At 49.6% G+C, this 13,901-nt stretch overlaps 1 protein-coding gene across 6 annotated transcripts in view; it reads right to left on the bottom strand.

Annotated features, from left to right (window-relative positions):
- LOC144177714 (putative peptidoglycan muropeptide transporter SLC46) overlaps positions 1-13,901 on the bottom strand; it is a 101,830-nt gene that overhangs the window by 23,550 nt on the left and 64,379 nt on the right. For 5 of the 6 annotated variants that reach the window (XM_077705288.1, XM_077705289.1, XM_077705287.1 and 2 more), the window contains one exon: positions 9,597-9,811. The exons of the other annotated variant lie outside the window; for it this stretch is intronic. In XM_077705288.1, the coding sequence (XP_077561414.1) occupies positions 9,625-9,811 (187 nt within the window). In that variant the 3' untranslated portion in view covers positions 9,597-9,624. The remainder of the gene's footprint in view (positions 1-9,596; positions 9,812-13,901) is intronic. 6 annotated transcript variants of the gene reach the window in all.

Genomic DNA, 13,901 nt, shown 5'->3' with positions numbered 1-13,901 from the left:
CGTCAGGTCTTTGTAATAAGGTCCAATTGCAGCTGCTCCCACATGCCTTTCTCCTTTAGAACCATCTGAGAAGTACCGTATTTACTTGCATAATTTGCGCCCTCGCATAATTTGTGCACCCTTAAGTTTTTTTCCAAGTTTAGAGAAAAAGAATTTTACTCGCATATTTTGCGCTCCCTGTCTCGCCCAAGAGAACCCATTGGCACGTGCGCACAAACAACCACGCTTTGGACGGCGGCATGGCGCATGGGAGCGCAGTGATACACGATGCTGCGCGCCAATAGTCCCTTCATTCTCTTCTCACTTCTTCCCTTCTCCGTGTCTGGGTGCGCCTCCACTCCGCCCCTCCGTGACGGAGCGCAGGCGAGGAGGAACATCCAGGCGCCCTACCCGGCTACATTCCCCTGCTCTGCCCTTCCCCACACATGCACACCCTTCCTCTCGTCCTTTCCGCTGGGAGTCGCAACTGCTCGAGCGTGTGCTTTCCTCCTCCTTTCCTTTCTTTTGCGCCGTGAGAACTCGCACACAACACACACAAAGACAGACGCGGAGTCCGAAGCACTAATTTCTGCATCGGAGGTGTGAGAGGGCGTATCAGCCCTGCCGCGGTGTCGCCTTGCCGCCTCTTCTTTCCTGCGTTCGTGCTGCGAGAGAATCCTGTGCCTCTTTCCTGCGTACGCGCTGCGACGGAATCCTCCCTTTGTGTTCACGTTTTGCCGTCGCCGTCAATCAGTCACCTTTTGCTACAGCAGCGATGGGCTACAATAACTATACGGCGAAATTCAAACTCAGTGTCATTGAGTTTGCCGAGGAAAAAGGGAACCGTGCCGCTGCAAAGCACTTCAACGTGAACGAGAGCCACGGGCGGTATTGGAAGAAGCAGAAGAGTTCCCTCCAAAATACCAAACCTGGAAGGAGGGCGTTTCGGTGACCAAAGCAGGGAAAGTTTCCTGCCGTGGAAGAAGAGCTGTTGAAGTATGTTCGACAGATGAGGTCGTCCTGTCTTGCCGTGTCGTGCGAGATGCTACAGTTTGAAGCAAGGAAGATTGCGCACGAGAAAGGGATCCCTGCTGCGGCATTCAAGGTGAGCAGAGGCTGGGTGACGCGCTTCATGAGACGCCACCAACTGTCTCTCAGACGGAGAACGACCCTTTGCCAGCGGTTACCGCAGGACTACGAGGAGAAAATTGTGTTGTTTCACCGCTTCGTGATTGGATTACGCTGAACGGGGAACTTCATCATGTCCCAGATTGGGAACGCTGACGAAACGCCACTGACGTTCGACATGCCGCCCAACACCACAGTGAACGAGAAAGGCGTCTCGTCTGTGCCCATCAAGACCACTGGCTGCGAAAAACAACGCTGCACGCTGATGCTTGCCGTGACAGCGGATGGCCGCAAACTCCCGCCCTTCGTCATCTTCAAGAGGAAGACAGTGCCCAAAATGAAGCGGGGGGCCCGCATTCACATCCGTGCTCAAGAAAACGGGTGGATGAACGAGGAGCTGATGTAGGACTGGATCGACACTGTCTGGGGCAAGAGACCGGGGGCTTGCTGCGACTGCCATCGCTGTTGGTGCTCGACAGCTTCAAAAGGCATCTTGTGGAGAGTGTGAAGGAGAAGTTGTGCGGCATGCAGACCCACCTGGCCGTTATTCCAGGTGGCCTAACATCTGTCCTGCAGCCCTTGGATGTGTCGGTCAACAAACCCTTCAAGGACTACGTGCGCAAGATGTACGTCGAGTGGATGGCCAGCGGAGAGCACGGGCTCACTCCCACTGGGAGGATAAAGCGACCGCCACTGGAGACGGTCTGCGAGTGGATTGTGGCAGTGTGGGACATGGTCTCACCCAGCATCGTGGAGCACAGCTTCAAAAAGACGGGGCTGTCGAATGCACTCGACGGAACTGAGGACGATGCGCTTTCGGAGGGCAGTGATGGCGGCCGTGACGACGACTCGGAGTCGGATTTCTTAACGAGCGATTCGGACTAGACCACAACCAGACTGGACTTTTGTAGGTACTTTTGACTGTGTACTTTCAACTACTTTTGTGTACTTTTGACTGTGTACGTGTTTAAGGGGGGACGCGGGTCTTAGAATGGTCAAAAATGGCCAAAATATCGATTTTGAGAAAATCCAATTTTTGGAATTATTGTACCTTCAAGCACCTGCCTTCAAAATATCAACGCGAAATTCCATCGGGAAATACTCTAAAATCATGTTTTGAAACGCCTCGAGGGCCACGAAATGCCCCGAATCGGGCAAAAGTTGCTTCAAATTCCCGCGCGCCCCGCAGGCGAAGCAGCCGACCGATCGCCGCCATCTTGGTCTTGTTTTGAAGCTTGTTTCTTTGTGCGCATTTTGCGATATCTCAAAATGGCGTCGCTTGAGTAGAACGACCGCCCTTGCCAGTTTTCCGAAGGCACCTTCTCGGCCGCCGATTGGCTAGAGCGGGCGCGCGCGGTTTGAGTTCGCCATACGACCCCTCCCATTGGTCGGCGCGACTGCTGTCATGGCGGTCGCCATCATGGCGTCTGCTACGCGCGTCTGACGGAGTCCGCTCTTCTGGCGCAGCGCTCGCTTAGAGGAGTTTTTTTTTTACAGTTTCTTCTAATTCTTCCATCGCATACTTTCGTGAATGATGCCAGGAGACGTACGTTTGAAGACGACGACCCGTCATGCGCACGGGAAGCGAAAGCGTCGTCCGCCTATCCCAAGGTCGCGTGGTGCGACTTCGGGCCGCTCGACTCCGCCGGAGGAGAATTGTTCGCCGCCTCATATTGCCTCGCCTGCCCCATCGCCTGACCAACCACCTCCGGAATCCATACCTGGTCCAAGCACGTCCTGCCGGCTTGACACGAGGTATTACACGGCGGAGGAGATCGCCGCGCGTACGGAACACGCGGACGAGGTCAAGCGCGGAATGGAGACCAAGTCAGCAAAGCAGCGAAAATTCGACCTCCTTGAAGTGGATTTGGCGCACTGAGAGGAAGAATCCGGCACAGATTTTGTCTTAGTGGATTTTGCAATGCTGAAGGACCTTTTTGCGCACATCAGGTGCGGCAAGTGCGGGCTGGCGGCGCCGGATTTGAGGAAGCCTGACCGGCAGTACGGCCTCGCCGTGAAGCTCGAGGTGACGTACTCGGTTTGTGAACACCGTGTGGAACGTTTTTCCTCGCCAAGGACCGAAGGATCTGGCAATATCACTCTTTTTGAAGTGAATATGAGGGCTTAGAAAAGTATTCAAAGCATCGGGAAGGGGGTGACTGCTCTGTCAGATTTTTGTGCTGGTATGAACTTGTCCCACAGAGGCCTGCACCACAAGACATTCCAAGCGCACTTGAGGAAAGTGGTTCAGGTTTGCGAGGACACTGCAGCAGCCTCTGAAGCTGATAGTGTGCATGCCATCAAGGACTTGTACTCGGACCTTGGTCAGCCGCCAAACAACATAGATGTGATGTTTGATGGCGCATGGATGACAAGGGGACGGTTGTCACACATTGGAGTGGGCTGCATCATTGAAGTGTACACCGGCTTGGTGATTGATCATGTAGTCCTAACTTTTGCTTAGGTTGCGCCATCAGACCCAAAGCTTCAGATGAGGGCTACGAAGATTGGCTGGCAGACCATGAGTGCCAGCGAAACATTGACTGTGGTGCAGGACGCATGGAGGTAGAGGCAGCCCCGATAATGTTCAAGCGCTCGCTCTCCAAGAATGGGCTGCGGTACACAACCGTGATGTCCGATGGAGATAGCCGCACCATGCACGGCTTGAAGGAAAAAGGCGTCTATGGGTTTATCCCCATAGGCCAAGAAAGTTTGCCTTTCGGCTACATTTATTTTCCCCAAAAGACTCTTTTGAGGGCCAACAACATGATGCATTTGCGGAAAACGCACTGCGCAGTGTCCCACCCCTGTATCCTCTCAAACTTCCAGCATAAAAACCGCGAATGAAATAGCCTCACCAAAGAACAAAAAAAGGGGGGCCCCTAAAGCAAGTTTCACCCTCACACTTTTGCCGTACACAATATTCTGGGTACCACAGTGCACTGTAATAGATGATGGCACTTCACGAAGGACTGTTGCAGTTTTCACGACGCCAGCAAGACACCACCAGATATAACAACGCTAACAAAATGCCAACCGATTCGAAGTCGATAAATATTGCTAAATTCCTGATGGGGTCCGTTACTTCGCCTTTTGTATCTCCAGTTCTAGTTGACATTTTTGGAATCCAAAGACAGATTTGAAAATGGGAAGAACATGTCTTTGTTACTGGGAAATTTTGAAGCTACACTACTGACGGTTCATCTCATAACACATGGCCAAACTTCAAATGCAGTTTTCTCAGTTTCATATTTTTGGTCACTTCCCTCAGCCTTACGCAGCTTTTTGGAAACTTCTTCTTGCTTCATAAGGTCAATCTTGGTACCATTTTTTTCAGTACAGCCTGAGGCAGCCGATGACATTCTTAGTTTTTCTGTTTAGGCTACGCATAAATAATGACTTGCAGTTATTTTGATGAGCCAAAATATCCAATATTGCCATTTTTTGTACTTGACATATTTTTTTAGGATGCCGTGACTTTAGAGAAAAACGAAGAATGTCATCGGGTATGGGAACTCTCTGGCTATCCATTCATGTAATTAAAAGCGACAAAATGCAATGCGAAAGTTCATTAAAGCTGCGTAAGAAATTACCTAATTGCGGTTTAGACTTTGTATGATAACTTTTGAACTAACAGCACCAGCTCAAATATAATTGCATATTTGAAATCTACAGAGAAAAACACATCCGTGTGCAAATTTTCATAAGTTTCTACCCATAAATAAAAAAGTTAGTTTTAAGACCCTCGTCCCCCCTTAAATAAACGAGTATCGTTCGCTTTTGCTATCCTACTCTATTTTCTCTTATTTGTATAGTCCACGTTAGGACCATTTACACGTTATTTTGGACTTTTCGCAATATACCCGCGTAATGTGCGCACCCCCTTTTTGAGGCCCTAAATTCGGGAAAAAAAGTGCGCAAATTACGCGAGTAAATACGGTAAGTAGCACATCCAGCATACCTGAACTGAAGATCTAAGAACTCTCGCTGCAGTAGTTCCTTTGGAGTGTTGCGCTTATTGCACTTCAGCAAGGAAAAGTCACATATTGGCTTGCGGTACTTCCATGGAGCATAGCCGGTTCTGTGGGTGACCAGCATGGACCGCATGGAATCATTACATAAAAGTCAAGGGCTTCATTAGAACGCAGTACCTGAAAAACATGGTTGGAATAGTCCGAGGCTTGTTGGTAAAGACAGTTTCAAAGCGAGGTTTCAAAAACAGCTGTCGACAAGGGTGAGTGGTGCAGGAAAGAATTCTCATTATGTACATGTTTCCAAGGAGTACTACTCTCCGTTTGTTAAGTGACCATTGATTGGTTTCTGCATACAGGCTTTGCACCGGAGATGTCCGGAAAGCTCCGGTGCTTATTCTCAAGTCTGAGTGGTGAATGGGGTCGAGAGCTTTGAGTACAGATTGGGGACCAGATCCGTAGATAAAGCAGCCATAATCCAACTGGGAACAAATTAGACTTTTGCACAGCCGCAAAAGGCAGGTACGATCTGAGCCCCAGGTTCTATAGGATAATTGCTTTAAAACATTAATTGATTTCAGGCATTTTTGTTTTAGATAATCAACGTGGCTTTGAAATGTTAACTTTTGGTCAAATATTAAACCAACAAATTTGTGCTCAATTCGAACAGGGATTTGGGCCGATTTAAAGCGCAGCTGAGGATCTAACACAACTCCTCAGTACAGACTGAAAGGCACACGGACTGTTTTTTCTTCCTCAGCCCACTGCACTAGACGGTTTATACCAATTTGCAATTGCCTATCGCAGGATGCTAAGTTGCACGAGGAAAAGCTGATCTGAATATCATCCGCATAAAGTGAAGACATCAAACATTTCGGCATTACACGCGCAACTGAGTTTAGTTTGATTAGGAACAATGTAACGCTGAGAACACCTCCCAGAGGTACACCATTTTCCTGAGTGTACACATCCGATAATACTGTTCCAAATTTCACCCGAAAAGAGCGACTGGAAAGGTAACTTTTCAGCATCCCAAGCATTCTGCCTTTTACACCATACCCCTGCAGATCTAGCATTACACCATGTTTCCATGTGGTGTCATAAGCCTTGGACAAGTAAAAAAATATGGACACACAGTGCTTTTGTTGAACAAAGGACTCCCTAATTTTAGTTTCTAAACGGAGAAGGTGGTTGGTTGTTGAGTGCCTTGCACGGAAACCAAACTAAAGGGCACCAATAACGTGATTTTCTTCCAGAAAGTGTGTGAGCCGCTTGTTGATCATCCGTTCAAAACATTTCCCGAGGCAGCGTGTCAAGGCAATTGGCCTGTAGCTTGCTGGTTCACTGCGGTCTTTACCTGGCTTCAGTAGTGGGAGCATGATGGTTTCCTGCCACACTACCGGAAAGTAGGCTTCAAACCATATTTTATGAAAGAAATGCAGTATCAATTTGAGGTTTCTGGGGTCAGATGTCTTAACATTTCATAATGAATCCGGTCGGGTCCTGCAGGCCGACTTTTACCCTGAGCAATCGCCAGGTGTAGTTCAGCCACGGAAAAAGGCGCATTATATGCATCCTCATTACTCAAGTTTATCATAATTATTCTTTTTTCAGCCCGTTCTTTACACCGGAGGAATGATTCAGAGTACTGAGGTGAACTAGACACTTTGGCAAATATTCAGCTAGAATGTTCGCCTGCTCGGCAAGGCCTCTGTTACCACCAAAAAGCGGCATGGTAAATGCGTTGTAAGTGCCACTCACTTTCCTGACCCTATCCCAGACCGTTTATGCACTAATGCTACTATTTATAAAACTCACGTTGCGCTGCCATGAAGCCTTTTTGGACTGCCGTCTTATCTTGTGTGCCTCTGCTCTGAGTCGCTTGAAGTTTACTAGACATTCGGCAGCGTCTGAAACGGGACCATGCGCAATTCTGCTCCCTACGGGCGTCCCTGCATTCAGAGTTCCACCACGGCTTTGACCTCCTGGGGAGTGTCCCGGAGGAGTAGGGAAATAGACACTTTTGCAGCTTCCAAGAGCCGTGAAGGTATTAGCAGGCTGCAAGCTTCATCCGCACTCAAGTCCTGTATTTTGTGCAATTCAATTTCGCATGCTCGTTCAAACAGAGACCAGTTAGCCTGCTCCAACTTCCACCTTTTGGTGCGCTCTGGTAGCATGGGTACTGTTGTTGCCGAGTCCAGAAAAATTGGGTAGTGGTCACTCCCGAGAGGATTTTGGAGTGTCGACCAAGTGAAAAAAGCACTTAGGGATGGCGTTGCAAGGGAGATGTCGATGCATGATTCGGTGCTGGTTGATGAGCAGATGTAAGTGGGACTCCCATTATTGAATAAATGCAAAGGAGTTGCCGCCACTACAGCCTCGATAAGTCGGCCTCGTGTGTCCCTTCTAGCACTTCCCCACAGTACATTGTGCGAATTGAGATCCCCAGCAACAGGAAAGGCTCAGGCAACTCATCTATGAGTCTTAAAGGGACACTGAAGTGAATTTGTCAAGCTCCCGTTTTTGCTTGCACTGCGTAGACTGGCTCAAATTAGCACACTTTTCATCGTTTATCCGGTTGACAAATCGGTAATTATTTTACAAAGCGCGAAAGAATAAAAAACTACCATGCGCGGTTTGCGGCGGCCGCACCAACTAAGGCTGTGACGTTGGGAGGAGGGGCGCCGTGATTGGACGATGCCTAAGGTTAGCAATCACACAAGTTTCGGTTTCGGTTTCGGTTCTGTAAAACATAACCAATGGCGTTGTTGGATGGGCATTCTCAATATCTCAGTAATCATCGTACCGCGCTTCTGCCATGTTGTCGGCTGTAAAAGGCACAAGATAAGCCTCCCAGGACGGCTTGTAGTCGTAGCATTCACTAGCCGAGACCTACTCAGTGCATGAACGCCCTCCGCGTACCCGCAGACGCCCAAATGTCGTGCGCTTTTCCCCCATATTTGGAGCTTGCCTCCCTCATGCCTGTATCGTAAAAAGCGTGTTCGCACCAGGCCAAGGGTCTGTTCATTCTGGCCTGTGCCCACTGCCTGCAAGCAGTCGGTGCTTATGGCAACAGCACGCCAACGAGAACTCGCTAGCGCGCCAGTGCCAGCCTGCGCGCGTTTTGTGAACTAGTTCGTGTAGCCATGAACGTTGCGGCCCAAAAAAAGGTGAACTCAATATAGAAAACATCAGCGGAAAACAAAAAAGTTAACTTACAAAAAAAAAAAGCATGTAACCAGGGGGATTCGAACTCGTGACTTGCAAAACATCTGCGATGACATACCTAGCGCCCCAGACAACTAAGCCACGGAGGGGGACGCGGAGGCCTAGTTAATATAGGGTATATATTGTACAACCAGTTTACACTTTTATTTAGTTTTGGCGTTTCAAGCAGCTTAGGTGACTATTTGTTGTACTGCGATCGTGCAGTAAGCGTCGCCCGAGTTTCCACAGTAGCTCACGTCTAGCAATTGCATTTCGTAGACGGAAAAGCGTTCGCAGATGCGTAGTCGTGCTGCTGACCGCTGTGCTTATTCGCCCAGCGCAAAAAAGTGCTTCCCGCGCCCTAGTTTTACGCTGTACGGTAAAAATATCAGTTGATTTTATTTCCTTAGTACTATATTGACTTCGCTGACTCTTCTCCCGCCTTCAAGAGGCCTTATATTTTTCTACTGGCGTACCAGTCAGCGAAGCGTCGCATGTGCGCTTGTGTGAAGCGACCTTGACTTGGAGCTAGATACAGTGTACAAACAAACCAAGTAAAGAAAGGCACATTCTTCCATTCACAAACGTGTCCTGGCTTCGTTTCAACTAAGCGAACGAATTGCGACCAAGCAATTTTTTTTTAACCTCCTTGATTGCGACGACCCGCCGGCGGCCGGCGGACGAAACGCTGGGCCGACTGGCTCTGTCGGCCGGGGAGCCGTGCAGTAGCGCAGCCGTGGCGCAGCCAATTGCCAGCTCATCCCCTCCTGACGTCACACGAAAACGCCACAGAAAATGGGCGAGCGTAAAGAGAGGAGGACAGCATTTTCGAATTAGTTTTTCTACTAAATAAAATCGCGTAAACGCGCCTAGAGTGGTCGAAACATGGCCTGGGGACTCCGGAGTACAATTTGCGCTAGTAATCCCGCAATGTTTACATATCACTTCAGTGTCCCTTTAACAGATTGTTCTGGGTCACTGGAACGGTTGGTGGAATATACAGGGAGCAAATCGTGAGGGCTATTTCAATGTGTGTTCTTATGGCTACCGCCTCCAAAGTGGTTTCAAGCTTCAGTTCGTTTGTTGGGATCCACTGGGGAGTGACGATTGCCACTCCTCCACAAGACACAAGTGAATTTGTCCTGTCTTTGCGGTAAAGACTGTGTTTTCTGAATGGATTATTGCACATACAAGACAAATGAGTTTCCTGTAGACAGATAATAGACGGTTGGGACTTGTCCAACAATTCGTGAATGTCATCTACGTTACGCAACAACCCACGACAGTTCCACTGTATGATTCACACCATACCGATCTTTTTGGGTTTCCTCTCCTGTATTCAAGAAGGTGTGGGTGAGGTCAAGTCCATCTCCCCATCTCCCTCTGTTGGACGGCCAGGCTTTCCGCGGCCCTTCGGTGCCCTTTGAGCGTCGAGGGGGTTCCCGAGGCCGTTGCCGCGCAGGAGCCGCACCTGCAGCAGTGCCACTTCCCGGCGGCGCCTTCGTCTGGGGCGTGTCGACCGTCCCCTGTGCAGCCGGGGCAGAACCAGCTGAGTTGCACGTTAGCCCCGAAGCCTCCCCCACCCCATCGGGCCAGAAGCCGAGCCAGAAGCCGGGCCAGGAGCCAGTACCCTGGCTTCTGGCCCGGCTTGTGTCTGTGGGGCTGTGGGACTGCTGAGCTGTCCACTCGGGCAGCCCAGCCTCTGGGACAGGACGGGGCAGAGGGAAGAACTCGAACAAAGGGAAGAGGAGGGATGAACCTATTGCTACGTCGATGTGCGAGTAGGTGTTGTGTGTTGTGCTGTAGTATGTTGATTTCTTTTGATTAAATATACACGCACCAGATGAGAGTAAGAACCTTTCAACTAAACGGCCCCGGCCATCTGCGCGTTCAGATCCCCACAGTTTGCTGTGGGCATTAAAGTCGCCCACCAGTAGGAATTGATCCGGTAGCTGGTTAATTAAGGATTCAACTTCTGGACTGCAAAGGCAAAAGTCGGGGGGAATATATATTGAAGCTATCGTTATTGACCTGTCGGCGATTATTACACGTACAGGACCCACTTCGAGGGTTGTGGTCAAAGGGATAAATTGACAAGGAATAGGATGTTGTATAACTATAGCTACACCACCTGAGGAGTGAGAACAGTCGTTCCTATCTTTCCTAAGCACAGAATAGCGCTTCAGAAAGTTTCTTACGTTTGTAAGTGTGTTTCCTGAAGAGATAAGATGGTTGATTGGTTTTTATTATTTCGATGAACAGCTGACCGAGCTGGCGTGGGTGTTACGTCCATCTCTTCATCCGACCGCAAAGGAGTAAATGCAGTATCTCCTTCATTTAGCCGTGGACCTCGGGGAGTTGCACTCGTGTTTGCCGTGCGGGCCAAAGGCGGCTGTAGCGGCGTTGTGCGTGTAGATGTGGATGCAAGGCTCCCCACCTCGCTGCCTACTGCGCCCAAGGGCGACAGCGCAGCAGGAGCGGAAGGCAAGCCGTCTCCACCTACAGTGTTCGTTGCCACCTCAGCCGCAGTGGAATCCACAGGCTGTGGTACAACATTTTGAGCAGCACAAGCCAGCCCAGTGGGGGGCGGGGGTGGGACCAGGTCAGCGTTGCTGCACTGGGTCATCATAGAAACCTGACGCCGCCCCACCCCCCAGTGAGCAGCGTCAGCGTAACTTCCTGAGGGAAGCATAGAATGTCTTTTTCGAGCTTCTGGGTAAGACAGGTTGTGGGGTCACTTTGAGGTTTATGATTTCTTTCTCATTTTTGAATTTTTTGCAAGAACGGGAGTACGCAGGGTGGGATCCTTCACAGTTAACACAGTGAAATTGCGTTGCATTACACTCATCTGCCTGGTGGTTGTGCTTCGAGCATTTTGCACACGTTTTGCCCTCAACAGTTGTTGCTACTGTGCCCGTATTTTTGAAATTTGAAGCAACGTCGCGGGTTCAGGATGTACGCCCTTATCTGACAGTGGAGAAACCCGGCTTTGACAGATTCGGGGAGCGTACTACGATCGAAAGTCAAGATGATATGTTTGGTTTTGATCTCAGTTCCACCGCGCCTCATTGTGATACGTCTAACACCAGTCACTCCTTGCTCACGCAAGCCCTCAAGAATATCTGCCTCAGTTTCATGTATGAGTTCAGTTTCCGAGAGCACACCTTGGCAGCTGGTGAGGGTTCGGTGAGGTGTTACAGTGATCTGTAAGTCACCTATGCTTGTTTGTTTTAGAAGGTTAGCAGATTGTTCCTTAGTTCTGACCTCAATAAACATGTCACCAGATGCAAGTTTCTTTGCGTCATAGTTTTTCCAACTATACCTTCAATGAACTTGGCGATCAGGAACACAGATTTCGAAGTTATTGGGGTGGCTTTGTCAACTGTCTGCATGACTAGGAAGCGAGGGAAGTTGTCAGGGTTATTGAAGACGGGGTTCGGTAGGGGTTTAAAGATTGCTTCGGTGCGGGCCCTTTTCGGGGGCCAATCATTTGGAAGAAGGGGCTTAGATAATACCATGCACCATAGTATAAAGCAGCGGACGGGGGTACTTTCTTCTTTGACTTTACCCTGATGGTCAAAGAGGTCCCGGAGCTCCCTGCCTGGTAAACAGACAGGGAGCCCATCCGCCGGAGCTTGACCACGACTCCGACGGCCACCGTTTGAGATTTCTACCCTTCACCTTAAAACTCATTGCCACGGTCGGTTACAGTGTGGGTATGGGGGCTGGGGGTCCGCGGTGTCGCCAACACCGTCACCAAGATTACTCAAGGTGCCCTGTGCGGGGGAAACTGGAAGGCGAACAGCTGGCAGTGCAAGGCTGGTTTGAAGCGCTGTCCTCAGCGAACAGATATCTGGCGACTGGGTGCGATCTTTTGACTTGCATCTGAATTTCTTATCACAGAAATCGGGTTAGGGTGGGTGGAAAGCAGGAGCGGCGTGCTTTGTTTGAGGATCAATCGCGGACACTCAAGGCGCCATAACAGGTAGCCTTGAAGTTGGGTAACTGCGTAGTAGCGCTAAATACGAATTTCACAATGCAGAAACGAAACCCGAACTGTTGTAAACTGTTCGTGAATGGTCCTGGGGTAAATAGAACTACCACAGCACTTCGAACAACGTGCACAAAGGCAACAAAACTGCCTAAAACCATTAAGTAGCTTTGCAAACAGGGACTGCTTGACATTTTCAGCCAATTTCTGAGATTATTACCGTATAAACCGAAATATAGGTCGAGTTTTTTTCAAAAAAATCCGCACAAAAGTCACCCCTCGTCTTATATAGCAGTCATTGGCAGAATGTAAATCGTCGCCTGGCAACAATGTGCAAGCGCAGTCCGTCGCCATCGCCATTTGTGTCGGACTGCTCTCTCGCACTATCAGGCCTTTATTTGATTTTGCTTTTCTCTAGTTTTTCGTCTTTTACTCGTTTATTGTGCGTGCGTGCGTACATTTCTGTACGTCTCTGTTCCGAGGTGAGTGGCGGCAGTCGACGCCAGTTCACCGCGGCGTTTAAGCTGACGGCGATTGAGTCACCGAGGAGAATGGGAATATGGCGGCGCAACGCCAGTTAGGCATTTCGGAGAAAAGTGTGCGGTACTGGCGGAGCCAGAAAGCTAAGCTGTGCGCATGCAACCCCCGAAACCGATCGTTCCGTGGACGTCAAGCGATGCACCCCGAGTTGGAGAACAAAGCGGCGCACTTCATCCGGGAACTTCGTCCAGGAACTTCGCTCACGATCGCTCCGGAGGTCATGCGCGGACGGGCTCTGTGAACTGTACAATGAGTGGATAGCCGGCGACAACAAAAAGATCTATACGGGCCGGTTGCGACCGTGTCAAGCTGGGTGTCCTTCTCTGGGCAGTCGCTGCCCGACGACATGGTTACGAGAGCGTTCAGGAAGTGCTCCAGAAGTAATGCGCCTGATGGCATGGAAGATGACAGTGCGAAGCAGTCATCCTTGGACGACTCTGAGAGCTCGGACGAGTGAATTCGGCAGGCATAGTGAGTGGCAGTGACGGACGGGCGTCGAAAATAAATATAGACATTGTGAGTGCGCTTCTGTGCCGAATTATTTTTTTGTGAACTTTTCCCACCTCAAGGTAGGGGGTCGACCTATATACCGGGTCGACCTATAATCCGGTTTATACGGTACTGTCGGAGTGCGAACCTGACGATTTAAAATCGTTTGCTGGTTCACCATTCACGCCCTGATAGCAAAAAACAAACACTGGTAAAGAGTAATTACGAGTGGCACGCATTCTTCATTGGTAGCAGTGACGCACGATGACCACGCCCCTTTTCCACACCCAGGTGATTCAAACACGTGTCAAAAATTACGTTTTCGTTGCAAAAATGAAAACAAAACTGATTTTGAAAGGCCATTTTCTGATCTAACTCCGAACAGCTTTACTTGTTCGAGCAACGCCTGGAACGCTATGAAAAGGCGCTCCCAAAGTATCGATCAATTTCAACTGTTTTGAATAGGTGCGGTAGCAAAAGAGTTAACGTTAATAGCCCAGAATAATCTTCTTTGATCTACAATGTTCTGGATGTAAATCGACGGTTCGAGAAACACTTGCGCCTAAAGATAAAAGCCTGCACAGCAGATGCCACGG

This window comes from Haemaphysalis longicornis, unplaced genomic scaffold (assembly GCF_048455015.1).
Source record: "Haemaphysalis longicornis isolate Haplotype H1 unplaced genomic scaffold, Haemaphysalis longicornis Haplotype H1 scaffold_30, whole genome shotgun sequence".
Taxonomy (NCBI): domain Eukaryota; kingdom Metazoa; phylum Arthropoda; class Arachnida; order Ixodida; family Ixodidae; genus Haemaphysalis; species Haemaphysalis longicornis.
This window is presented reverse-complemented; position numbering and strand designations above follow the sequence as displayed.